A 27,663-nucleotide genomic window follows, 5' to 3' on the forward strand; every position below is an offset into this window, starting at 1 on the left:
ATCAGTTTTTTCAGATTGCTCATGCATAGTTACACTCAATTTCATGAATTTTTTGGGAAGTTACTGTGCCCTTTCAAAAAACTATGAATGATACAATCAGAAGGCAGAGATCCACTTGGACCAAATAAGCAAAGAATTCTTTAAAAATCCAAGAAACCTTCACTAGATTCAATTGCAAGATATTATGTTATCAAAATACCATTGCCAAATTATGTTAACATGGGAAAATAGGACCTCAGTAATCCTTTGCAGACTTTCACAGATTAATCTGCTTGTGAATGTTTTATTTTCTCTTTCATTGATTCTTAAAAATAAACCCCAAATCACTTTAATTATATGAAAATATTGCTTGTGCCACGTGAAAAACTAGATAAATATATCTGAACAAATCCACTTATCTTATAGACTGAAAATCCCAATAGGGCCAGTTTTAAACATTTGCATAATTCACATCCAATTTTAAAACTATAGGTGTAATCTGCAATAAAAAATAAACTAGTGATCTAATTCACACACTTAAAAACCAAGTTGTTTATGTAAAGAAAATAAAAATTAGGGAAAAGAATGGCATCTCTTTTAAAGAGAATGCCAGCGCTTGCACTTTGAAAAACATGATTTTATTGCAAATTATGATATTGAAAATTTTCCAGTGGGGAACTGCATATGCAATCAGGAAAGATGTCAATAGAAAGCATTCTAATCAATCTTAAATGAAATTGGCCCCAACCAACTAGCTTGTCTGCTTGTTTCTTGGTCTCACAGAGCAAAGAGGAGGCTAAGCTGACCGCTCCCGCCCTTGACTCTGCAGCACATGGTGCAAGGATGCTTTTCAGGCACTTATCCAGTGCAAACCTGGCATGAAGTAGGGGTAAAGGAGCCTGATGATCCATTCTTGCCAGTTTTGAGGCAAAATGAGGTGATTTGGATCTTCTGGCGAACTTGGAAAAAAAAAAAAAAAGAAGGGAAATCCATGATGGCTGCCACAGCAGCATTTTGTCGCCAAAAATGGCTCCAAGACTCTAAAATAAAATAGGGGAGGGGGGGGGGGGGAAGAAGCTAGCAATTTTGGAGGTGGGTAAACTTGAGGGAATAGGCAGAAACCTTTAAAAACAAGATTTACGCCCCCCCCCTGTAACAGCCTTATTCACTGTGACCTATGCTGGCAATGTGCTGCAGCCTGCCTCAGCTCCAAAGGTAGCTGAATCTGGGAGAAGAAATCACCATCTCAAAATGGAATGCCCTTCCAGCGCTGAATCTTTGGGCTGCCATTCTGACAGCTGTCTGTGCCTCCAACTCCCACAGACATGCAAATTGAGGAAGGCGAAATGCAGCTGGCATTCTGCGAAACCCTATTAAGCCCCTACAGTTGCCTAACAGCCTGTGCCCAAACCCCTGCAAGCAGTAGCTAAGCAATGCTACCAGGGGATGGCCCAGAGCTCCAAAAAAGACTTCTGCAGGTTGGCTTACAGGTACTGCAAGCGATTGGCCTGTCAGCTGCAGACCTCAGTCTACTTCTCCTCCAGGCAGGCAGAGCTGGACCCTTGACTAGGGAAGCTCCTAGCACCAAAATCTGAAGAAAATAAGAAAAAAAATATGACCAAAAATAAAAAAATAAGTAGAGCAGATCAGAAACACTCCTTAGTGAAGCAGGAGGGATTCAAAAACCAGAATGGATTCCTTTTGCAAGGCTTGCGAGCACCTGCTTGTTCAGAATGACACACTTGTTGCACTATATAAAGGTGTTTCTATCTGTAGATTTAAAAAAGCTTCTGTATAAAATATGTAATCTTTCTGTAGTATGCCTCTGTGAAGATGGGATACTGGGTTAGATGGACCATTGGCCTAACCCAATAAGGCTATTCTTATGTTCTTATCCAAAAAATTAATTCTTTCAAAGGGAAATTGTGCAGGAAAAACAAAATTCATAACATAAATATATCATTGATATATCTATGCCAACTATGGATATGACATTGATATTCAAGGTAAACATTCAATCTATCCCACTGGATGTTGGACGAGGGGAGAGTGTAGTGCAGTGGTTAAAAAGCTACAGCTTTATCACCCCGAGGTTGTGGGTTCAAACCACCGCTGCTTCTTGTGACCCTGGGCAAGTCACTTAATCCCCCCATTGCCCCAGGTACATTAGACAGATTGTAAGCCCACCAGGACAGACAGGGAAAAATGCTTGAGTACCTGAATAAACTCATGTGAACCGTTCTGAGTTCCCCTGGGAGAACGGTATAGAAAATTGAATAAATAAAAATAAAATAAATAAATGTTGACCCAGTTAATGACCATGGTTGTGACAGATTGATCTATTTACATCAATGAGAGGTAAGGTGGATTTTTTTATTTGAATTCATTAGACTGGCCTAGTGGTAATGGCAGCAGCTTCAGCACCCTGAGGTTGCAGGTTCAAATTTGGTGCTGTTCCCTTGTGACCCAGGGCAAGCCACTTAACACTCCATTGCCCCAGGTACAATAGTCATATTATGTTTATGTTTATTTAAGATTTGATATACCGCTCCTGCATTTTACTGACCTAAGCAGTTTACAAACTATCAAACTAAAATGAAATTAGGTACTTTTAGAAAAACTACCCTATTTGTCCCGAAGGCTCACAATCTAGCTAAAGTACCTGATAAACTGATATTATGAGCCCACCAGGACAAATAGGGAGAAATATTGAGCACCTGAATATAAAACACTTAGGCTATGGTTGGTATATAAATACTAAAATAAATCAGATCTAGTTTGGCCTGAACAATTTGATTGGTTAGAATGCTTGCATATGCAGTTCCCCACTGGTAAATTTTCAATGTCATCAAAACTTGCAATTATGTCATATTTTTCAAAGCACATGCAATGGTGTTTTGCTTGAGACACACACCATTTTTTTCTAAATTTCCCATAACATGCAGAGAAACATGGTTCTAGAGTAAAAGTTCACTTTTTCTTTTGCATAAACAACTTGGTTTTAAGTGTGTGGATTAGATCACTAGTCTATTTTGTATTGCAGACAAGAGCTGTAATTTTAAAATTGAATGTGAATCATGTGAATGCTTAAAAATTTAAAGTAGACAACTTCAACTGTCTAAAACTTCCAGTGTTCTTTATATCAAAATTTATTTTACCCAACCTTACAACAATCAAGGATGGTAAAGATCCTCAGAGGGTTAAACTACCCCAGTGGTTCACATGAAACAAATCACTGAACCCGATCTTCATAGGATCAATTGTGCATTATTTTAATTCATTTGTAATTTTTTAACATTTCTTTTTTAACATTTCTTTTTAATACTTCTTTTTAATAATAAAGTACTTAGCTTGAATATTTTTAAGGGAGCGCCTCCACCACCATGTCCATGTTTCAAATACTTTTGTTAGGGTTGAGGCTCCCGATTTGAATTATCATGCTTTTGAGAAACCGCTCCTCTCCATAGCTATTTCAGCTTGTCTGCGGTGTTCTTTGCTTACAGGTTTAAAGACAATAGACTGTTTTCAGTCCAATTCTTTATATGTGAGTTTGCAAACCATTGGACCCCTGAGGAAGGCGTGTAGGGTCCGGTTGGGTTTTTATCACTGTATTTTTTATCATTGTACTTTTTAAATTTAATTTTCATGGTTTTATATGTCAATGTTTAATAAATTATCTCCAGAACATCTGAATCCACAGTTTTTGTTTTCATTGGTGGATTGTTTTCACTGTGGATAGTTGGGTCTCCCCATGTTTCTTTGTTGTGATAAGGAAGTGAAACAGGCCCATTGGGATTTTCAGTCTAGAAGATAAGTGGATTTATTCAGAGACATTTATATAGTTTTTCATGTGGCACAAAAGTAATATTTACATAAAATTTAAAAATGATTTGTGGGTATTTTTAAGGACCAATGCAAGAGAAAAGAACTTTTCATAAGCAGATTAATCTAAGAATGGGCAAACTTTCACAGTCTGAATCCCACAAAGGAGATAGTTTGGATAGGTTGTTGTGAGTTTTTTTTTATAAATAAAAGAACAATCCAGCAGTTGGAACCTAAGGACAGTACCAGGTAGACTTCTAAAATCTATCGCCCAGAAATAACAAACCAGACATTTTAATTTAATCATGAAATTGTAATGCATGTGATTATAGGGCAGACTGGATGGACCATTCAGGTCTTTATCTGCTATCATTTACTTTGTTTCTATGTAGGTTTATGATTACTGAGGTCCTTTTACCCATGTTAACATGAACAGATATTTAATTTGGTGATGGTATTTCTTGCAACTGAATCTAGTGAAGAAGTTTCTTGGATTTTTTTTTAATTTTTAGAAGAGTTATTTTGACCACAGACTAGACACATTCTAAAACTGCTAACTGTGAACACTTTCAGCCAAAACATATCACCTGGTTTCAGCCTAAGCTGAAACTAAAGTTTGGTTGTGTAAATGTGAACCAATGAAGCCTAGTGAGGATGGTCAGAGTTTGCAAGTACAGTCTGACAACTGGGAGAGCCATTTAAACAAGAACTTCAACAGGTCTGGCACATTTAGATTTCCAAGTCAATGCAGATGTAGTTAAATATCATCTAAGACAGGACTTTTGTGAGAACATTAAAAAAAAAGTATTGGTTACCAGCCTTTTATGCTTACCCAGACTGCACAAGTAACAAGGGAAAGAAGCACTGATGTTTTCTGCTTTGTATTTAGTTATAAAACTGATTAAGGACAAGCATGATATAGATTCTTAATAAAATAAAGGAATTGAGGCACTGGTCTATACTGCAGATAATATACCAGGCTGATGCACAATTCAGAATAAAAACACTCATTGATATTAACAGATGTGAGAACAATATGCTCTGAAAATTTACAATCAAGAGCAATACATCTCTCAAATTATTTTCTAATATATTAACTTCATTTCATTGTAATATTTCCCTGCTAACACTACAAGCTGACAAGTACTTGTGCTTGAAAACAATCACTGCAGGTTTGTCTCATAGAATCTAGCTTCTATATGCCATAAGTTTGATTAAAACTATGAATCTTCATCATACTTAGAGCCTGGAGATTCTTTGGAATTACCCAACTAGTATCCAAGCCAGAATATATAAAGATCATTATTTTACCTCCAAGCAAAATAACCTCCACATACATGGTCCTCAGCTAATGAAAACAAATTAAAGCCACATTACTTTTACAATAGCTAGTTTGGAATGACAGTTGATGTTATATTTCCACAGAAAGGCTAATTCCCAAAATTACAGACTTAAATTCCTGCTAAATTTTTGTATAAAAAGCTTTTCTTTTAGAGTACTTTATTTACCACATAAATTGCTATGTAAGATCATAACTACATTACTTGCAATCACATTACACACAAAAAATGCAAAGAGTAGCCCCTCCTTCCCCCTAGACTACTTTACAAACCCTGGTGAGGCAAGAGTGATTTCCAGTCTCACTCCTTCCCTACCACATCCCTAGAATGCCAGGAATTGAAAGATAGGCCCAAGTGGGGCTTCTAAAGGTGGGTAGAAAGAGGCAACTCCTGTTTAGAGGGGAGGGGGTGGAAGGGAGAAAGAGGACAAAGCACAAATTTTCAGCTTCCAACAAAAACAGGTCAGTTTCAGCCAAAATTGAAAACATGGCTATAGCCTTTGGGCTGAAACTGAAATGGGACAGAAAAATGGATTTTGGGCCAGTTTGGGCACCATAAGAACAAACTGGTCAGGCCTCTATCCCAGACAGAATTCAACCCCTTTGTAGAATTCTTTCCAACTTTTGTTTGGTTGGAAAGAATTTAAAAAGACCAAACTGTTTGCCTGTGTACATCCCTGGTATCCATGCAATTCCTGTTTATCAGTCTAAAACTAACACACCCTACATTCAGAAAGTAAACAAAAGCTACAATTAACAGAGCCTGGACACTCCTCCCTTCCCTCATAGAAACATATGAAACAGAGAAAATGATAGCATAAAGATCAAATAGCCTATCAAGTATGCCCATCTTACTATCCCTTCCTTCTCAGATATCTTATGTGCCTTTCTCACACTTTCTTAAATTCATATAGTCTTCATCTCCACCACCTCCACCAGGAGGCCATTCCATACATCGATCACCCTTTCCAAAAAAAGATGTTTTAGATTACTCCTGGTCTTTCACCTTAATCCTATGCTCTTTCATTCCAGAGCTTGCTTTCAATTGAAAGAGACTCGACTCCTGTGAATTTATGTCATGAAAATATTAAAAATGTCTACCAAATCTGCCCTCTCCTGCCTTTTTTTTCCCCCAAAGTGAGATTCTTAAATTTGTCCCAATTTGCTTTATGATGAAAATCACTGACCATTTTGGTGGCCACCTATTAGACCGACTCCATCTTGTTTATATCATTTTGAAGGTGTGGTCTCCAGAACTGTAATGCCTACTTGCAACCAATATGGCATGTTCACTCACCTTGGTAAAAACACAGGCTTCTGGGCCAGGTGTTCCCGCAGCTCTGGGGAGGTTGAGTCAGAATTCACGTACCGTTCCACATAGTCAGACCAACGCTGCAATTACGCATAGAGCAAAGGAATTACTAGGCATGCCAAAAAGCTAAGTTACTTACCTATAACAGGTATTCTCCAAGGACAGCAGACCAATTATTCTCACATATGGGTGATATCATCCATGGAACCCAGTGCAGAAACACTGTCCAGCATAGAATTTATTTAAGAACTTGAGACAGTGCTCCCACCATGAATGCATGGGTGCTTTTCCAGCTGACTCACGAGCACAGGACCAACAGTAAAGTAACATAGCTAACTAACTCAAACTCCTAGGGACGTTAGGAGGGTATGTGAGAATAATTGGCCTGCTGTCCTTGGTCCTGTCCTACTACAGGTAAATAACTTAGCTTTCTCCAAGGACAAGCAGGCCATATAATTCTCACATGTGGGAATTCCTAACTACTGGGCTCATTAAAAACATAAGGACAACAGGGATTTACAATGGCTAGTCTAAGAGCATTAATTAATCTCAAAACATATACAGCACTCCCCTGAAATTCACGGGGTTCCGTTCCAGGAACTCCCGCGAATCTTGAAGAACCTCGAATACGGTTTTTCTTGGGAGAGACTAGAGAGGGCAGCGGGAGAGGCAGGAGAGAGCAGCCGGAGCACCGGCGAGTGAAGGAAATCACTCGCTGTATGCTCTGAGTGCCTCTTCCCTGCACTAAAGTCGGGCCTTACCAATCAGGAGCTTTTTTGACACGCAGCTCCCAATTGGTAAGGCCCGTCTTTAGTTCAGGAAGAGGTGGTCGGAGCATACAGTGAGTGATTTCCTTCACTCGCCAGTGCTCCGGCTGCTCTCTCCTGCTTCTCCAGCTGTCCTCTTCTGGTCGGCGGTCGTGGTCGGAAAATACCGCGAATGACTGGGATCGTGAACCGCCGACCGCGAATGACCGAGGGAACACTGTATACAGTACACTGGTGTGGAGGTGCAGTCTGAAACAGAAAAAAAAATGGGCCTTGGAGGGTGGAGTTGGATTCTAGGTCCAAACAAATTCTGCAAGACTGCCTGACCAAACCGGATGTCACATTAGGTTTTCTGCTCAAAGTAGTGGGTTGTGAATGTGTTTTCTGAAGATTACATTGCAGCTTTGCAAACCTCTTCAATGGAGGCTGATCTAATGGGCTACTGATGCAGCCTTAGCTCTGACACTGAGGGCCCTGACATGACCCTCCAGAGTCAATTCAGCCTGGGCATAAGCGAGAGAGTCAGTCTGATAGACAATTGGAAAATGTGTTTACCAAATGGTAGCACCTTTTTTGTTAGGATCAAGAGAAACAAAAAAGTAGAGTGGACTGCCCATGGACCTAGTCTGCTCCAGGTAAAAGGATGATGTTTGCTTATAGTCCAAGATGTGCAGTGCACTTTCACTAGGATGGGCATGAGGCCTGGGAAAGAATGTTAGCAAGATAATAGATTGATTTAGTTTGAAGCTCACTGACCCTAGGAGCTGACATAACTGCCACCAAAAACAAGACCTTCAGAAAACAGGAACTTAATGGCTCAAAAGGGTCCTTTGTCAGCCAGGTAAGGAAGATGTTAAGAACATAAGAAGTGCCTCTGCTGGGTCAGACCAGAGGTTCATCATGCTGAGCAGTCCACTCACGCGGGGGCCCACCAGGTCCAGGATCTGTATAATAACCCTCTATCTTGGAGGTAGTTAGGGAGTGTGTCATTAGTGGGCAGACTAGATGGGCCGTGACCCTTTTCTGCCATCATTTTCTATGTTTCTATCTATACCCTTCTATCCCCTTTTCCTTCAGAAAATTATCCAAACCCTTCTTGAACTCCAATACTGTACCTTGTCCTATTACACCCTCTGGAAGCGCATTCCAGGTGTCCACCACCCGTTGGGAGAAGAAGAACTTCCTAGCATTGGTTCTGAATCTGTCCCCTCTTAATTTTTCCGAATTGCCTCTCGTTCTTGTAGTTTTCGAAAGTTTGAAGGTCTCATGACACAGGCAGAAGTCTGACAAGGGATTTTGTTAAACGCACACCTCTCATGAATAGAACTAAAAGCTGTCCGGAGATGGTGTTACCTTCACTGAGGTGAACCCTTACAAAGTTGGTCAGCTGAGCTCCACATCCCAATGGCCTCCTGACACAGATGTTAGAATCACATACCCCACATTTGTTGATGTAATACATTGCAACTTGACTGTCTGAATGAGTACAATTTGGTTCAGCAATCAATTTCTGAAAGCCTTTAGAATATTCCAGGCTGCCCAGAACTCCAGGAGCTTGATCTGCAAATCCTGAACCAGCCATTGACCTTGAGTTTGAAGTCCATACAAATGAGCTGCCCACTCTCAGTTGGATGCATTCATTCTGGGACTGAGGAATTTGGAATGCTAGTTCCAAGGTCAAATTGGGCCAAACTACCAGAGAAGGGATTGAGCCAGCTCCAGGTTACTTGGATAACATCTGTCAGGTTTCCAGAGGCTGGAGACCATTGTAAAGCTAGGGTCCAATGGGTAGTCCTTATATGAAGGCATGTCAGAGTGACATGCACAGTGGAGGCTAAATGGCCCAGCAACCTTAACATCTGCAGAGTTGTTTCCTGCTGGATGCTGTAAATTTGAATGGTAAGAGAAACAAGGATGCCCGCCTGCCCTGAGAAGGTAGGCATGCAACTGCACCATGTCTAGCGGAGCTCCAATGAATTTGTTAAAGAACTGGGGCAAATGGAACTTGAGGTAGTTGATAGCAAACCCTAATAGTTCCAACATTTGAATAGCTCTCCACAAAGACTCCCCTCTTTTGGATGTGCTCTTCACCAACCAATCACTAGGCAGGGAAACACATGGACTCCGAAGTCTGTGAAATGATACTGCGACTACTGCTAGACATTTGGTAAACACCCAGGGAATTGATGTGATGTCAAAAACCAGAATGCAGTACTCAGTGATATATCCCCACATGAAATCTGAGATACTTCCTTTGAACAGATATTTGTTCAGGGTCCTTAGGTCTAGGATGGGATACATCCCTTTCATCTTTTTTTTTTTTTTTTAATTTCTTTTATTAATGCAGATTTTACAAATAAAGAAACAAACTCCTTGAAGTTAAACAAAACCTTAAATATTTAGCCCACAATAATAAAACAAGAGTCAAAAAGAAGAAAAACAAGGAAAAACAATACTAAATTATAGTGGCAGCAAACTCATCCTCTACCTACAGCCTGTAATTGCAAAGTTGTAGCAAGCTATTCATTATTAGTTATAACAGACTCTTCTTTTGCTCCAATAAATTCAAGCAATTGCTTAGGCTCAAAAAATAAAATTCTTATTTTGATAAGTGATAACACTTTGCTGGAAACTTCAAAGTAAAAGTACCACCCAAGGCTAGGACTCTTGAATTATTTTCTTCGCCTTTTTGACATTTGCGAAATATCAGAAAAACTACAAATAGTAGAGCCAAGAAACTGCTCATTAATATGTCAAAAATAAAGATGAAGAATAGCATCTCTATCATTTTCAAGGCAAAGGAAAACTCCAAAAAAGTTGACAAATTCATGTCCGCTAGGTTATCTCTTGCAGTCTCATTTGGAGTTGATCCCTGGATCCCTTTTGATATTCAAACAATTGGAGGGAGATTATACATAGGGATAGCCAGGATTTCATGGAAGTATTTCCATCCCATTTCAACAGATGATATAATAGGGCACTTTGGAAAATTCAAAAGTTTCAGATTACTCTTCCTAAGTTGATTCTCCATGTTCTCCAACTTCCATGATCAAAAGATCACTCTTTAACAAGTTCCAATTCCAAACTACTAATCTCCTTGATCTTATCCACCTGCTTCTTCAGTTTGTTTCCAAGATTAGATAATAACAATTTTGTTCCTCAACCTTAGAAGAGATAGTTTTAAGCACTGAAGAACTCAATTTAAGGTTGGAATCCAAAATTGAAATAACCTGCCTCACTGCTTCTGTATCGATGATAACTGGTTTTCTAAGCTCCCCAAGTATCAAGATAGTCCCTCCCGGAGCTCCTTCACCTCTCCTGCAGTGCACTGTGGAGCAAAGATTTTTGATCTCCAGTTGGGTTTTCTTCATACGAATCTAATGCAGTCATCTCTCCTAAGCTGGGTCCTGTAAATCCCTCTCGGGTAACAGTTCTCCAGTTGCTTCTTCCACTGAAGTGCTTCCAGGTTGAGGAGAAACCAGCCTCTGTTCCAGGCTCAATGAGACCCAGTCTGCTCTAAGGTCTGCTGAAAAACTTGGGTTCTCTCTCAAAGCAGGTTGAGATGAGTCCACCGAGCTGGTAAGAACTCTGTCAATCGTCATCTGAATCAATCGCTGGGAAACTGCTGACGCTTGAGGGTTAGAGCGGGAGGTCCCTTTTCTCTTCCCCATATCAAATGCTAGGGAGAGCAACAGTGATATAAGAGTTTAATGATCAGGGACAGCAACTCGCTCAAGTATCTGCCCTTGATGCAATCTTGACCACCACTCTGCATCCCATTCATCTTTTTTGGTACAAGTAGTATCTGGAATAGAATCCCTTCCCTTCTCCTGTTAGAACAGCTTGACCACATGGGTTCTGAGAAGGATGGAGAGTTCTTCTACAAGTACTTTCCTGTTATGAGAGCTGAGGTAAGTGGTTCTCGTTGGGAAATTTAGTGGTCTTTTTCACCAATGGAGAGCATAACAGACAGAATATTTGAAAAACCCACCACTTCGATGTTACAAGGGGGCTTTCTTGGAAAAACAATCATCCTCCCCCTACAGAAATGTCATCCAGGACAGTCACCGTTATTGTATCTTTGCTTTTTTGGAGCTGGACAAAAAACAAACATACACACACACACAAACTCTTTCCTTGCTTTGACTGCTGCCTTTTGCGCATGCTGTTGATGAGAATGCATGCTGGGGCTGAACAGGCTGAGCAGGGCAAGGAGAAGTGTATCTACACCTTAGAGTGGCAGGGACCTTGCTTCAACTTGCCAGAAAACCTCCTGGAGGAGGGTGCAGGTGGTATCCACTGGGAGAGAATACTGTTGGCATCAGTATATTTTTTTTGATTAGGTCTGTGACTTTTTCCCAAAAGGGTTAGTTAGCCTCATGCAAGTGGCATCTGCCAATCTCTGCTGGGCTTTCAAGTCCGAGACATCCAGCAATGAAAGCCTGAACATCGTTCTCCTATGAGCAGAGATCTTGGATGCTATGCCAAAAGTGTAAAAGGTGCCCTTGGCCAGAAATTTATGACAGGTCTTCTACTTTTTGGCCAGCTGGCAGAAACACTCAGCCTACTCTGGAGGGAGAGTATTTGTCAAGTCAGTCATTCTGTGCACCAAGAACCACAAGTAAAAGCTCACGTAGAGATGGAATGATTATATACAGGAGGTCCAATACATCTTACGCCCAAATGAGTCTACTGTCCAGGCTTCCCTGCCTGGAGGAGCTGAGGCAAAGTCTCTGAAGCTTCTTGCTCATTTGAGTATGGATTCAATCACCAAAGAATGAGAACTGTGACCTATTAAAATCAGGTGCACTCTGAATCCAGTACATAGTGTTAAATCTTCTTGAGAAAAATCTAGACAGACTAAGGGGAATCCCAAGTCTTCACCTGATCATCTTGTAGGACCCTGTGAAGGAGGACAGTCACAGCCTCTCTAGGAGGAGTGTCATTGTACAAAACCTCAAACATCTCTGCCCTGGGCTCGTCCTACATCTCTAACTTAATAGGAAGAGCAGCAGCTATCTCCTTTACAAAAGCAGGAAAGAAGACAAGTAGAGCTTTACATCTCTTCTCAGGAGGAAAGGGGTCTGATGGAATTTCATAGGACTCCTCCAGCTCCTCTGAGAAGTGCCTTGGATCATCATCAGATTTCCATGAACAATCAAAATAGAAATTAGCAAAATAATCTGCATGGGAGGGTCAAGTCTGTGCCTGCCTCAGAACAGAGGAACCTGTAGTGGTGCCAAGATGCAGTTCTCCCCCTATTATTTTTGGGCTTGCTTTACAACCTGTACTATTGCTATAGCACTGAAGGACCTAAGCGGTTTACAAAAACTAAAACCAAAGATGAATAAATTAAAACAAAGCAATTAAAATTAACAGGAAAGCAAAGCATTCATAATGAGACACACACACAGAAAATCAGCAGTACATACAATAACACTAGTGAAGCTTCCTCCGTAGACATGGAGGGGTACCTACATGGGCAGGTATCAACACCAGCATGGTGGTACCAGCGTCTGTGACCATGCAACAATCTGGGGGACTTGTGAGGCAGGCAGGCATAGTTATGGCTGGCACAATTGCCCCAGAATCAATGGACGCTGCATCTGAAGGAGCCCCTTCAAATGCTTTTGGAGCATGAACAGATCCGTTCATCGAAAGCCAACATCAGTAAAATCTGGGGGGGGGGGGAAGGGGGCAGTTTGGAGATAGCATGCAGAGTTGTTCGTGTCATGTCAGAAATTGGCTTCCAACTACCTGGAGACACTTCTTTATTAGAGGAACAGTCTTTTGGGTGCTGATGCTTTTTAGGTACGGATGTCTTCAATGCCCCCAGAGCTCCCGGCACTTACATCAAAAAGGACTGATGCCTGTGCCTATTGGCTTTCGCCCAGTGCCTAGTATCTAGCTCCAGTGTCCAGGAGGAGAACATCCAATTTGTCTCCCCAGTGTTGGGTCCAAAGCTGACCAATCCCAGAGGCTCTTAACATCCATCGCCGAGACCCACTTGATGAATGATCACTCTCAGTATCTAATATAAGTCTACTAGCCACAGGAACCGATGCTCCCAATGATGGTTAAGACACCAATATCCATGTCGATGATTCAGAACTGGCTCCAAAATCTTCTACTTTGAGTGTCTCTCTTGACTTCTTGGTTCTTTTTTGCATATACAAAGAACAGAGTTTAGATGGGCATGGTCTGGGCCCAAACACCAGGAATCAGTGTCAGCCACAGAGATGGTCTGACTGCACTGGGAACTTTAAATGACATGGAAGGGAATATTATCAAAGCAAAATTAAAATTTCTCAATGGTGAGGAAAAAAAGGGGCACAGCTCACCTGCAAAAGAGATAGTACCTAGCCGATGATCAGGCCTGAAAAAACAAAGGAAACTTTAAAGTAGGCAAAACATACTAGGAGAAAGAGAAAAAAATAATATGGAAAACTCCTTGGGAGGGAAAGCACCTAAAAAGGCAACAACAAACGTGTAGAAGAGAACTGCTGAGAAACATACCCTCTCTTCACTGCAGATAAATGGTTGGTCCCGCGCTCAAGAGTCAGGCAGGAAGGCATCCGAGCACGTGCAGTGGGAGCACTGCCTCAAACTCTTAAAGAAATAGTATACTGAGCAACATTTCCACACCAGTCTCTGTGGATGACATTAACCACATAAGAATTATATGGCTTGCTTTTCTTTGGAGAATCTGATTTTGAACTCAACTCTTCCTGCCTTCAGCATACTGCTATATGTAGCTCTGGGAACAACCAACCTATGAATCTCACATAAGGCATTTAACATCAGCCATCCTTTATTACTGACAGACTCTTTCAACCTTCATTCACACTGTAATAAATTACTTTTCTCCCTATCACTCACTACAGCTCTTTAAGAGTCCCTACTTCTCTGTTTGCTCTTCCATAATCACGCCTCCTTTCATACCTTTTATCATTTGCCCCCATATTAAGCATGAGCTCCGACGTACTTGTTTTAAATTCCCTTGAGACTATCTCATTCTACTTATAGTCTTCAGGGCCAGCTTAACCATTAGGCAGACTAGGCAGATGCCTAGTGCAGTGGCAAACAGCTATGGTTAAAGCAAAACCATAGGTCCTGAATGCCACACAAACTCAAAGAACCATTAGCATGTACTCTTACCTGCAAGGAGGTTGGGCAATTTTCCTGAACAGGCCATAAATGGCCCTTGAAATTTCCCTTTCTCCAATCATTCTTTTTTTATAGACTCTTTTGGGAAAAGGTGATGGTGAAATTAAGTATCAAAATATCAGGGCAGTGGATACTAATGGACTGAAAATTAGACAAGACGAGCAAAGCTGAATGTTTACCCAGGGTGCCTAATAGCCTTACACCAGCCCTGCTCTTAGCTTCATTGTCCACCTTCCCTCATCTCCCCCAGTTTCCTCATCTCAGCCACCCTGTTCACAAGCTTCGCTCTCGCTCCTCCACCCTCCAATTCATCTCCTAATCTAAACAACTTCTCTTTATGGATTTACCCTCAACTCATGCTTATACGTGGCTAAGAAAAATGTTATCTCTCAAACCCCATCTATGTAAGACTACTGTCCATCATCATCCAGTTTAGAACTCGGAAATAGACTAAAACAGAACTATAAAGCAGTTTTGCAGAAATCATCTTTTTGATTACCTACTGATGAATGTGCATGTTAGCTTGTTAGGAAAAGTGGATTTTCATGCAGTCAAGTGAAAAGAAAATTTTACTATGTGCATCTGCTATGACTTCCATCTTACATCTGCTTCATTTACTGTAGTTTTAAGTCCTCTTTTTTAGTTACAATGGGTGTACAAAGCTTTAATATGTGTACTTTTCTGAAGCTGATAATAGCTCTGACTATGTGCATTGATGATGCATTAACATTGTCAGGTTAAGTGTCTTATGGCAATATACATCCTGACCTTACAGTACATGGAGCCAGTGTGAGCTGGGAGTGATACAGCAGATGAATATACAGGTAAGTTAAGTCTCCTATAATTATACCACTTTTCTCAATAAAAAAAGAACAGGATGTTAATAGCTGAAGTCCTTGACTGCTCTGCCCTCATTCAGTGAAGATGAACACAAGTGCCTGCCTCTCCAAAAGCTGACTATTGAATTCTGCCCATGATCAGAAGTAGGGAGAAACAGAATCCCTTTATAGCTGCTTTTTAAAACCTCTATAAATATTTGCATCCCAAGACAAAAGAAATAAAAACAGCAGCAGGGAAGCCTCCCACTGAATTATTCTCAATTTTACTCAAGAGCCTAGTTAGGTGAACTTGGTGTTTCACCTCTGCTCGTACAGCGAATAGCTTGTAGTCTGTGTCCTGGCTACTGGAATGGTCCATTACAAAAAGACTAACTAAAACCTTTTTAGCTAGGCAAAATGAAAGCTACTATATTTTGAACATATCTTGAGTGCTGCTTTTTGAAGTGCCTCTAGGATATATTAAATTACTAAAAATGGGATTTGCTACTTCAGAAGTCCCACCTATTCAGTTTGCTAACTAAACATTATTTCTATAATATTTTAAACTACTAAAGGAATGGACTGTGAAGTTCAACTTTAGCTTTCTTAACTTGGGAAGTAATTGTCACAAGCCCTGTGTGTGACAGAACTGTGTGAAAAAATAATGTTTACAAGTAAACAGTATACATGGGAGAGCAAAGGCAACTAGTCTATAGCTTAAAGGTCTGTTGTTTTTCATATGGCAGTTTTTAACTGTCGCAAGAGATCCTTTATATAATATTATAAAGAAAAGAAAACCTAATTATCTTAGCTTCTGCTGCCTGAAACTTATTTCATAAGTGCCATTCCAAGGGGAGGGGGGTACAACAAGCTAGAGAACGAAGGAAAAGAGGTAAGAGAAAATACAGAAATTTAGCAGCAAGAATGCCACTGAAAGACAAAAAAAGCTGAAAAAACAAGACTGTAAAGTAGAAATAGATAAGTCAAAGAAATAACATCAAGCAAAAATGGTGAGTTAAGGAAAAGTTCTTAGAGGTAAGGTTAACAGAAAAAGAATAAAGGAAAAAATCAATAAGTCATTGTAGGTTATTAAAATTTTTTATTTTTATATTACAAATTGCTTTCTCTTTTGCAACAAACCACACACATAAAAAATGCACAACAATTTGGCCAACACAACAAACAATTGTGGCCAGACTGCCTGGAGACAAATTATATGGACATTTTGATTGTTCCTCCCTTCCCAATTCTTAGTAGTTGTGATTTGGAAATTGTCCTTTTCAAAAAAGTCAAGAGTTCAAACCCGCTCCACCCAGAAAGAGAGCCTAATGTCCGAGACTGTCCTTTAGAACTGCACGAGAGATTCACAAGTGAGCTGCTCTTACCTCCGCCTCTACAGGGTCATCGGAGTTCTCTTCCTCTGTGTCCAACAGCTCAATGGTTAACTGTACTGGACCTCGGCTCTGGATGAACATCAACTGCAAATGAGAATCATGATTAGCTATGGTATATTTATTTGGTTTTGTTAGCCCATCCTCCCAAAGGAGCTCAAAATGGGTTACAAATCAGAGACTTAAGCATTTTCCCTACCTGTCCCAGCAGGTTCACAGTCTATTTAATGTACCTGGGGTAGCGGAGGACATTGGGTCACAAAGAACAGCACAAGGTTTGAACCTACAACCTCAGGGTGCTGAGACTGTAGTTCTAACACCATCACAGAACATTTGATAATTAATAAATGTGATATATAAATGAACAGTAATAATTGCCTTGTAGCCTAAATAACAGGATATTATTCAACTGCTGTTACTGTAATCCATTTTCTCTAGATTGAGGAAATGTTGCACTTTTCATGTTGGGATTTTAACCTCTCCTGATGTTTTGAATGTCTTCAATAACAGCCATCCCCTCAGTGTTGAAACCCACACACCTTTCCTTTAACACAACTTGTAAAGTGCTTACAGGCTTATTTACTATAAAGAGATTCTATACTTACTCTAGTAAGCTCTTTTCCAGTAGATAGGGGAGACATTACAGTAGAGTTATTTCTCTTTAGCTGCATGCTGCTGTAGAAGGAATCCACTCTGGATTTTTCATTCTGCCTCTGGTATACTTCACTGGGATCTCTAGCTCCACCTTCAGTTAGTACCCAAGCACATAGAGCTACCCGACACATGTGAAGTAGAAGTACCTGTAGCAACAGGCGTAAACAAATTGTTCTGCTTAAAAAGTACCGAAACAGTATCATTAACTGCCAAAACAGACTTCAAAGGAGATTAGAAACTACTTCCCAATAAATTGAAATATATATACAAATTCTTCCCAGCTCTCAAAGGCTGACAGGCAACCAAGAATCAGCTTGGAGAAGCACAGTCTGAAAACTGTAAGCAGGCACAGGAAGGACAGGGCGGGAGTCTAGAATGTCTCACCTATCTACTGGAAAAGAGCTTACCTGGGTTAAGTACATAATCTCTTTTTCCACTGCAATAAGTGAGACATTCTAGACAGTAGGGACATACAAAAGCAGTCCTCCAAAAAGTTAAATCGGGCTTGCTACGCCGACTCTTAAGATCGAGGACCCAAGGGTGGAGTCCTGTCTTGCAAAGTGACCCGGATCCTCCATGGCTACTTGACTCAGTGGAAGGAGGACCGGAGAGGCACTAAGCCAAAGGCCGCAACTCCTGCGCAAAATTATCAGATCTGCAGGACTAAGGTCTGCAAGGCTAATCTGGAGCCACAAGAGATGAAGCAGCCTGGATGGGCCACGATAAGTCGAATAGCCCGGTCGAACATACATACAGGAGAATCTCCGGAGGCCATGGCTACATCAGAATGTCGAGCCCCTCGTTTCCGAGCTCGGATTTTGGACTAAAGAAGCAATCCGCATTCTTGTTTCTTCCCACAGTCATGAGTTCGAAGCGGGCCCAACCCCAGCACCGCACTATTGCTCTGAACGCTGCTGTGGACAGGGTCCTCTCACCCAGATCTAGAATCTGTCTGCTGAAGAAGTCTGCTTGAACTTTGTCTACTCATTCCATATTCACTTCCATCAGCATTAAGTGGTGACATTCTGCCTAAAGGAAAAGAAGGCGAGCTTCCTGAGCCAGAGGAATGCTCTCGGTCCCTTCTTGGCAATTGACATAGGCTACCGCCGTCGCACTGTCAGAGATCATTTGTCTCTCCAGAGTCTTCTGCAATCTCATCAGAGCTAGCCAAATGGCTCTTAGCTCCAACCAGTTGATTTTCTATTTTCAATGAGAAGGCATTCAACTCCCCTAAACAGAATGACTGCAATGGGTTTCCCAGTGAAAAGGTGCTGCTAACCTTTTCAGAATAACGACCTACCTACGACAACCCAATTGCTGTATATAATATAGGTTTATTAGTAGTAGACAAAAGTCAGCTTACGTGAAACAGAACAGCAAATTGAGCCAATGGATAACATACAGAGTAGCCAGCTTCTGTTATGGATCCATCCTGAAGCTTAAGCCAGCTGGTATGATACTTATATACTTTAGTTTAGTAGCCTAGAGTCACATGTAGTACCTAGTTACAGGTTACATACTCCCTTTCCATTGGATTGTCAATTTATTATTTCTATTGATTGTATGGTCTCCATACTTATCACTGAGTCATGTTGAAGCATGATGTCACCTACTGTCAAATCTGATTCCACTATTTCCCCTGACAATGCATTCTTAATACTAAGTTCAATAATTTCTGAGAGTAGGCCCCCTCCTTCTAGCTTCATTGTCGCTCTGTCAGCAGTTCAGATAACTTTCAGTAGGACATCTTGTCCCGCAGTACTGTTGCCTGAGTTTATCTTCTTGTTTGGGTTTGTCTTCTTAGAAAGTCCTGAAATATCCAATGCTGTTACAGTCAGCAGATATTTGCCAGCTACTAGAGCAAAGATGTACCTCTCACATAAGCCTATTGTTTCTGCTGACAGGGAGAGATATGTTTCTTTCATTAATCAGAAACCTGCAATTAATAGCACAATGTCTCTCTTAAAAATATCCTCTGGGGGCCTCATAGGGGTTTTCACCTACATTTTCATGGATGTCTTATTCCTGATTCTCCCTCACCAGTCTCGAAAGCTGGCATCTGTCATCTTCATGATCCAGAAGGCAATGTGTAGTGGTACACCCCTGCAGAACGACTGTGGGAAAAGTCACCAGTCCATGCTTGTCCGGGCTTCCAGAGTCCAAGGCAGATGGGCCTGCAAGGCATCCCTGTGCAGAGCCCAGCGAGAGAGCAAAGCATGCTGAAGAGGACGCATGTGCGCCTTTGCCCAAGGAACTACATTTCAGTGTGGCAATGATAGATCCCAGAACTTGAAGATAATCTCATGCTGAAGGAGCCGGCCACTCTAGAAGAAATCTGGGTGTACAGTTCTGCCTGCGGGCTTCTGGTAGATAAACGTGGCCCGTCACCATGTTGAAGAGAACTCCCAGGTATTCCAGTATCTGTGAGGGCATCAGATGAATTTTCCTGAAGTTGACAACTAGCCCAGGTCCTCCAACACCTGTCGCACCCGCTCCACCGTGTGCCATCCCTTGGTCAGTGAGGAGCTCTGATCAGCCAGTCATCCAAGCAAGGGTGAACTGGAGACCCATCTTTCGCAGGTAAACCACCACTATCATCATCACCTTGGTGAAGGCCTGGGGCACTGTCGCCAGCCGAAAGAGCAGGGCCGAGAATTGGAATTGCTGTTCCAGAGCATGAAAACACAAAAATTTGCTGAGACTGGAGTCGGTCCAGAGAATGACCACCCGGATGGTCTCGGGACTCAAGGATCTCCCGTACGAGGAACGGCTGGATAAGTTGCAGCTGTACTCACTCGAGGAACGCAGAGAGAGGGGTGACATGATCGAGACATTCAAGTATCTCATGGGCCGCATCGAGGTGGAAGAAGATATCTTCTTTTTCAAGGGTCCCGAGGCAACAAGGGGGCATCCGTGGAAAATCAGGGGTGGGAAACTGCACTGGGACACCAGGAAATTCTTTTTCACTGAAAGGGTGGTTGATCGCTGGAATAGTCTTCCACTTCAGGTTATTGAGGTCAGCAGCGTGCCTGATTTTAAGGCCAAATGGGATAGACACGTGGGATCTATTCACAGAGAAAGGTAGAGGAGGGTCATTGGGGTGGGCAGACTAGATGGGCAGTGGCCCTTATCTGCCGTCTATTTCTATGTTTCTATGTTTTTATGGGCAGAAAAATGGGAATGTGCAAGTATGCCAGAGAGGCAAAAAACTCTCCTGGGGCCACTGCTGGAATGACCGAACACACGGTCTCTATTCAGAAGCTGGGAATCTTGAGTCGCATTCACATGCTAAAGATCCAGAAGGTCTCCAATCTTCTGAGCCTTTCTTTGGCATGTTAAAGTATATAAAGTATCTGCCTGAGCCCAAGTGCTCTTGCTCTATAGCTTGAATATATAGGAAGCACTGAATGTTGACTTGAACCTTGAGCGCTTTTGTCCAGATGACCTGTAGGAGAGTCCATGAACCAATCTGTCAGATGCTGCACAAATTCCAGCTCGTATCCTGACTGAATAATGTCCAAGACTTATCCCAGGAGGAGCGCCCCTCAGCCTGACATCATTGTGCCTCTTCAGCAGGGGGCACAGAACTGGAGGTGGAAGGCTGGGAACACCTGTAGCCATTATACTATCATTGGTATCCCTGTGAAAATCTCTGCAACATGGCACTTGCAGATGGTTAGAATCACTGTGAGCCACAAAATTAAAACAACCAGAACCCCAGGAGGGTCTGAGTCTGCTATCAGGCAGAATCTTACAGCGATGGTCCATCTCAGAATCTATGAGGTCGTCCAGACCTTTGCCAAACAATAACTTCTGAAAAGGCAGGCTAGACAAAGAAGCCTTGGAAGTGGAAACATCAGTCCACTGTCTGAACTAAAGCATTTTGCAGGCAGAAAAGAAGTACGCTGACACCTTTGCCAAACTCACATAAGGTCATACAATGCATCCGCCATATGATCTGTCTCTGCCAAAAAAAAAGTGGAGGAGGGGGAACCACTGCCTCACTTTCCAGTGTGCGCAAGGAACATGTGACAAAAGATGTCACCTAAGCAGCTTTAATGCCTAAAGCAGCTGTGTCAGAGTTTCCTGAGGACTACAACCACACGGTGGTCCTATATAATTCTAACACTACACCACCCACACTGGGGAAAGAGGTGTGTTTAGCCACCTGTGCTACCAAAGAATCCACCATGGAGTGATCCAAAAGTTGCTGACACTCCTGTGCCAGCATGATATAGATCTAGCAATTTTCAGAGCACTAGATCTAGCAATTTTCAGAGCACTAGATCTAGCAATTTTCAGAGCACCCTTCAGAGAGCCAAACTGCTTCGAGACCAGAATACACATATCAGGGTGCCAGGGGAAGGTAGCAGACTGCAAGCACACACCACAAAACCATGAGGAAGAAGTGGATTAAGCCGGCTGAGTGACCAAAATGAACTCCTGCAAAGATTTAGAAATAAGGTCCGGCAAAGCCACAGACTCAAAAAAGCGCAGGGCCATGAGAACATTTTCAGGCTTCAAAAACCTCAGAGAGATCCACAGATCCAGCACACAGTCCCTGATCTTCTGTCCCAGGAAGTGCTGCATCTGCAAATAAGGGGTAAGCAAACAAGTCATCCACATCGGGATCTCCCAAATCAGGCTGTGCAAGCACAGCGGCAGGGTAAATCGAGGATGTGTCCAAAGTAGCAATGTCAGAGATGCTGTGGAAGCAGATAGGGACTGTGCAGAGGGAGAACAGTGGTTCTGAGCGTCAGACCACAAACAATTTCAAAAATTCAGAAAAAGTGTCCGACTCCTGGGGCATAGAGGCACCCTAAGGTGACTAAAATTTGCATTTCCTAGGCTGCAAAGGGTCCACAGTCTAGTGGACAGAATTGCCAGCTGTGCTGAGCCCCAAAATTCACAAAGGCTGCCCGCTGGGCTAGCTGAACATTTGGTCACCTGCTTCAGCAGGTGAGAGGCTAAGGTGGATGCTATGGCCCCTTCCCAGCTGTGCCATGTGACACAAAAACGCTCTAAAAATATGTGCAATCCTCACAGGAATCCACAAGAAGAGAGCCCAAAGACTCCATCCCAGCAGGTTTCTAGGCAAAATTTGTAGTTTTAAAGAAGCAGGGAGCTTTAGAATAATAGTTTGCTAAAAATCCAAAATGGCCACTGTCAAAAACTTTGTGCCAAAATTGCAATATTTTTCACACTTCCCAAACTCTAAAATGGCAATTTTAGGGTTTTTCAGGAGGGGATACATAGGGGAACATTCAGAAACACTCAAAACCCCACTTTTCCAACCTTCCCCGATTCCTCTCACAGGCTGTCAGCCTGTGTACTCAATGTGACATGACAGGATCTGTGCTGCAGCCTGCTTTCAACTCTCTCACTGTAGCTGGACGAAAAAATTCACTGCCACAATACTGGAAATGGTTCTGTAAAGCTGATCTTCAGGCTTCCAGACTCCTATGTCTGATTACACCTCCATCCTGCAGATCAACGGATGCGCACCAGTATGGGCAGAGATGCGATGATGCAGCTGGCACCCTGCAAGACATAGCTGAGCCTCCTAAGGGCGTCTAACAGTCTGCACTCGACTCCTGTTTAACAGTAGGTGAGATCACCTCAGGGACGGCCCTGAGCTCCAGAGAAAACAGGCAGGCTAACAGGTACCTAGTGGGATCGGCCTGTCAACTATAGACCAACATCTGTGAATTCTCAAGCAGGCAGAACGTCAAATTTGTTCCAAGCACTAAATTATCAGAAAGGCAGACAAAATTACATTGAAATAAAAATAATAAAATGGGGAGAGCAGAATAAACACTCCTGCAGTCATGAATACAAAAGGAAAGAACTGAAGGTGGAGCTAGAGAGCCCAGTGAAAGATAATAGAGGTAGAGTGAAAAATCCAGAGTGGATTTCTTCTGTAGCTGCACGTGGCTAAAGGGAAATAACCCTACTATCTAGAACAGGGGTGGGCAACAAGGGCCGCAATCCAGTCAGGTTTTTAGGAGTTCCCCAATGAATATGCATGAGATCTATTTGCATACAATGGGAGGCAATGCATGCAAATAGATCTCATGCATATTCATTGAGTAACTCCTGAAAACCTGACTGGATTGCGTCCCTCGTTGCCCACCCCTGGTCTAGAATGTCTCACTATTGCACTGGAATACATGTTAAGACTTAAAGAAGAAAATTATTTACTTCATCAAGATACTAAGAACATAAGAATAATCTTACTGGGTCAGACCAATGGTCCATCAAGACCAGTAGCCCGTTCTCACGGTGGCCAATCCAGGTCCCTAGTACCAACATTCCATGCTACCGATCCAGGGAAAGCAGTGTCTTCCCCCTTGTCTTTCTCTATAACAGACTATGGACTTTTCCTCCAGGAAATTGTCCAAACTTTTATTTTATTTTTTTTTTTTTGGGGGGTAGGAAACAGGAACAAAATTGAATTCTCACTATATAATTGGGGGTATTAAGATGTGCAGGTAGATAAAACTGTATCAGCTACATATGTAAATATCAACAGTTACACATGGAAGTTGCAAATTGTCATTTCCACATATGAGTGGAAACAACAGAGGTGATGCCACTTTGTGCACATGCAATATTTGTAAAATATTGCCAGAATTGAGCATGTCTCAATTCCATCTCAATATTCTAGGAAAAATTATACAAACTGACAAATACCTTCAGATCTATCTCCAATCTTTTCATTGACAGAACTGCATTTCAAATCCTGGGACTGCTAGACTATGAGTACAAACCTTACATGCTAAATTTAGGGAGGACCATTCAGATAACATAGAATGGTTAATGCCACTTGAAGAGGTGTAGCTATCTGTATTCTGTATTACTTGCCATGCTAGTAATGTGCAGTAGGAAACTGCCCTCCCCAAATTGCAAGGATTATCTTCAATAGTTACTGCAGAGATACTAAAATTTAATGTGGCCCAACCTTTGCAGTTAATGCACATTAGTGCTCTGGTCTGCTCTGGCTAAACCTTTAGTGGTGCAAACTGGACACACTTGCACAGCTCAGAGAAGCAGCAGCACAGTAATATAAGATTCTAAAGCAGGGATCTCAAAGTCCCTTCTTGAGGGACGCAATCCAGTCAGGTTTTCAGGATTTCCCCAATGAATATGCATTGAAAGCAGTGCATGCACATAGATCTCATGCATATTCATTGGGGAAATCCTGAAAACCCGACTGGATTGCAGCCCTCAAGGAGGGACTTTGAGATCCCTGTTCTAAAGGGTTTTACTTAAATGGCTAAGCTGAAAAAAAAAAATAGGTTTCTCCACCTTTACAAAACACCATTATTAAGACAACTGGATTTCCTACAGGAATTGTCATAATTCTGACCAGAATTATGAAACCATTCTCTAAGGTTACAAAGTCTGCCGTGGCTAGCTAGCACAATTTTTAAACTGAGTTCTAAATATTAATGAAACTTATAAATATAGTATTACATTAAAGCAGATGTACTCCCTTTCTCATCTAGGCTAAACTTACCTTGAAGCAGTTCTCATCAGACATGATCTGCTCAGCTTTGCGCTGGTAAGCAGCCTCAATGAGAGCCCGGGAGGCTTGTGTGGCAAGCAGGCCTCCTGTTACCCCAATATTGCTCTCTGATAAGTAAAGATCAGTCACTTGCACACAGATCTCATCACTCACTATATGCTGGAGCTAGGAAAGGAAAATGGATAGTCAAAATTGTCTTCCAAACATGTCACCGACATGAAAATATAATATTTTAAAAACCCAACTCAACCTCCAAATTGTGAAGTTCCAACTAGCTCACCTGTCTGACAATGCTTTGGATGAGTTTATCCATAGTGAAGGCGATGAATGCATGGATAGTGAACATATCTCGCAGATTGTCCTCATACTGTGATGAGTCTAGATTACCATCCAACAGATTACGCACCATATCCAGGAAAGCTGAATAATATTCTCCCACTTCTGTTTCCACTGTGGTAAAAGAGCAGGCAAGAGAGGGGGGGAGGGGAGAGGAATGACAGTGAGATGAAGGGAAAGTATTACAAAAATTGTTCAAGAGTTGAAAACTTAAGTAAAGATAGATTAGGTTCTTACCTCGATAATTTTTTTTCTTGTAGATTTGTCTAGTGGTCCCGAACACTAGGGTTTTGCATCTGAACCCACAAGTTACTTGCAGAATGCTGTCAATCATATTTTGAACTCTGCCTTCTTCCCAGGGAGATGCTCCAGCCCCCTCAGTTTGTACAAAAGCAATCAAATAGCACTGTAATGACATACATAATAACTGGAAGGAGGAAAATGGGGAAAAATCCCTGACACTACAATTCAGTTCTGCTCTGAAACAAACATATTCATTAACATATCATTCAAGTAACCAATCAAAACAAATACAAAACTGCACTAATCTTATATAGAGTTCATAGCTACTCGCATATCCTGCTATCAAGCAGAAACTTAAGAACATAAGAATTGCCACTGCTGGGTCAGACCAGTGGTCCATTCTGCCCAGTAGTCCGCTCACACGGTGGCCCTCAGGTCACAGGCTAGTGCTCTAAATTAAACCAGACTTTACGTTCTTGAGTGCTGTCTTTTTTTAAAAATATACTGTGTGTATATAAAATATACTATGTATATCCTCTCAGTTCATCTGAGACACAGAATTCTCCAAATTCATACTGATCTAAGGCAGGCGAAGCCCACTGACAGGGTGGGGCTTCAGGACCATTAGACATATCTACAAGAAAAAATATTGAGGTAAGAACCTAATCTTTTTTTCTACTGCAATGTGTCTAGTGGTCATGAATGCTAGGGACACACCAAAGCAGTCCCCAGAGTCTAATGCAGGCCGTGACTCCTTAAAGGAACTCTGTCATGACCTCCTGCATAAGGACAGAATCTTCGAAGAGTCTCAAAAAGTTACACATCCTGTATTCCAAGTCGTCTGGTGTCTGCTGTCCAGCAAAGCCTTAGGGCGACTAATGCAGGCCAGATCATCCAGACCCTTGCCAAATAGAATCTACCTTTGAAAGGAAAGCCTGATCAGAGTGGCTTTAGAGGCTGAATCTCCTGCCCACTGTCTGATCCAGAGCATCTGCAAGGCAGAGGCAGCATAGGCTAACACCTTGCTCATAAATCTGATATCATATAGAACAGGGGTGCCCACACTTTTTTGACTTGCGAGATACTTTTAAAATGACCAAGTCAAAATGATCTACCAACAATAAAATTATAAAAAACACAAAGCACACTGTACGCAGAGAAAACGTTAATTATCATTTGTATTCAGGGGGTTTTTCAGAGGTCAAGACAGATGACTTTAAAATATGCAATGTCACCTCAGTAACATCTATACCCCCTTTCCCTTTAACTAAAGAGTGATAGCATTTCTTAGCGCAGGGAGCTGCACTGAATGCCCCTCGCAGCTCCAGACGCTCATAAGCTCCCTGCGCTAAAAACCACTATCGTGGTTTAGTAAAAGGGGGCCATAGTGCAAAATATAGACAGCAGATATAAATTCTCAAAACGGACACATTTTGATCACTAAATTAAAAATAAAATAATTTTTCCTACCTTTTTGTCTGGTGATTTCTTGAGTCTGGTTGCACTTCCTTCTTCTGTAAATTCAATATTTCTTTCTTTCTGCTCCTTCCCCTTTTCTTTCTGTTTCTCTCCCCCTGCCCCCCTCTTTATTTCTGTCTTTCTCTCTCCCCCTGTCCCCCCCTCAAGCCATCACACCAATTTCTCCACTTCTCCAATTCTTTCTCTCTCCCTGCCCCCCCCCCCAAGTCACCACGCCGATTTCTCCCTGCTTCCCCGAGCCAGGCCTGGCGCGTACAAGCAACCGGCTCACAAGCCTCTCTCCTCAATCAATTCTAACGTCGGAGAGGAAGTTCCAGGCCAGCCAGGCAGCAATTGACTGGCCCAGAAATTCCTCTCTCATGTACGCGCCTAACCTGGCTTGGGGAGGCAGAAGAACAAGATTGCAAAGGCAACGCGATCGACTCGCATTGCCTAAATCTACTGGTCGATCGTGATCGACTATTTGGGCACCCCTGATATAGAACATAGAAACATAGAAATAGACGGCAGATAAGGGCCACGGCCCATCTAGTCTGCCCACCCCAATGACCCTCCCCTACCTTTCTCTGTGAATAGATCCCACGTGTCTATCCCATTTGGCCTTAAAATCAGGCACGCTGCTGGCCTCAATAACCTGAAGTGGAAGACTATTCCAGCAATCAACCACCCTTTCAGTGAAAAAGAATTTCCTGGTGTCCCTGTGCAGTTTCCCGCCCCTGATTTTCCACGAATGCCCCCTTGTTGCCGTGGGACCCTTGAAAAAGAAGATATCTTCTTCCACCTCGATGCGGCCCGTGAGATACTTGAATGTCTCGATCATGTCACCCC

The 27,663-nt window shown here is 42.0% G+C and overlaps 1 protein-coding gene across 10 annotated transcripts in view; it reads right to left on the reverse strand.

Annotated features, from left to right (window-relative positions):
• SIN3A (SIN3 transcription regulator family member A) overlaps positions 1-27,663 on the reverse strand; it is a 290,548-nt gene that overhangs the window by 55,165 nt on the left and 207,720 nt on the right. For all 10 annotated transcript variants that reach the window (XM_033920021.1, XM_033920025.1, XM_033920024.1 and 7 more), the window contains 4 exons: positions 25,058-25,227; positions 24,769-24,942; positions 16,590-16,682; positions 6,438-6,532 (listed from right to left, as the gene is read on the reverse strand). In XM_033920021.1, coding sequence (XP_033775912.1) covers positions 6,438-6,532; positions 16,590-16,682; positions 24,769-24,942; positions 25,058-25,227 — 532 coding nt within the window. The remainder of the gene's footprint in view (positions 1-6,437; positions 6,533-16,589; positions 16,683-24,768; positions 24,943-25,057; positions 25,228-27,663) is intronic.

Source organism: Geotrypetes seraphini, chromosome 14, assembly GCF_902459505.1.
Source record: "Geotrypetes seraphini chromosome 14, aGeoSer1.1, whole genome shotgun sequence".
NCBI classification, from domain to species: domain Eukaryota; kingdom Metazoa; phylum Chordata; class Amphibia; order Gymnophiona; family Dermophiidae; genus Geotrypetes; species Geotrypetes seraphini.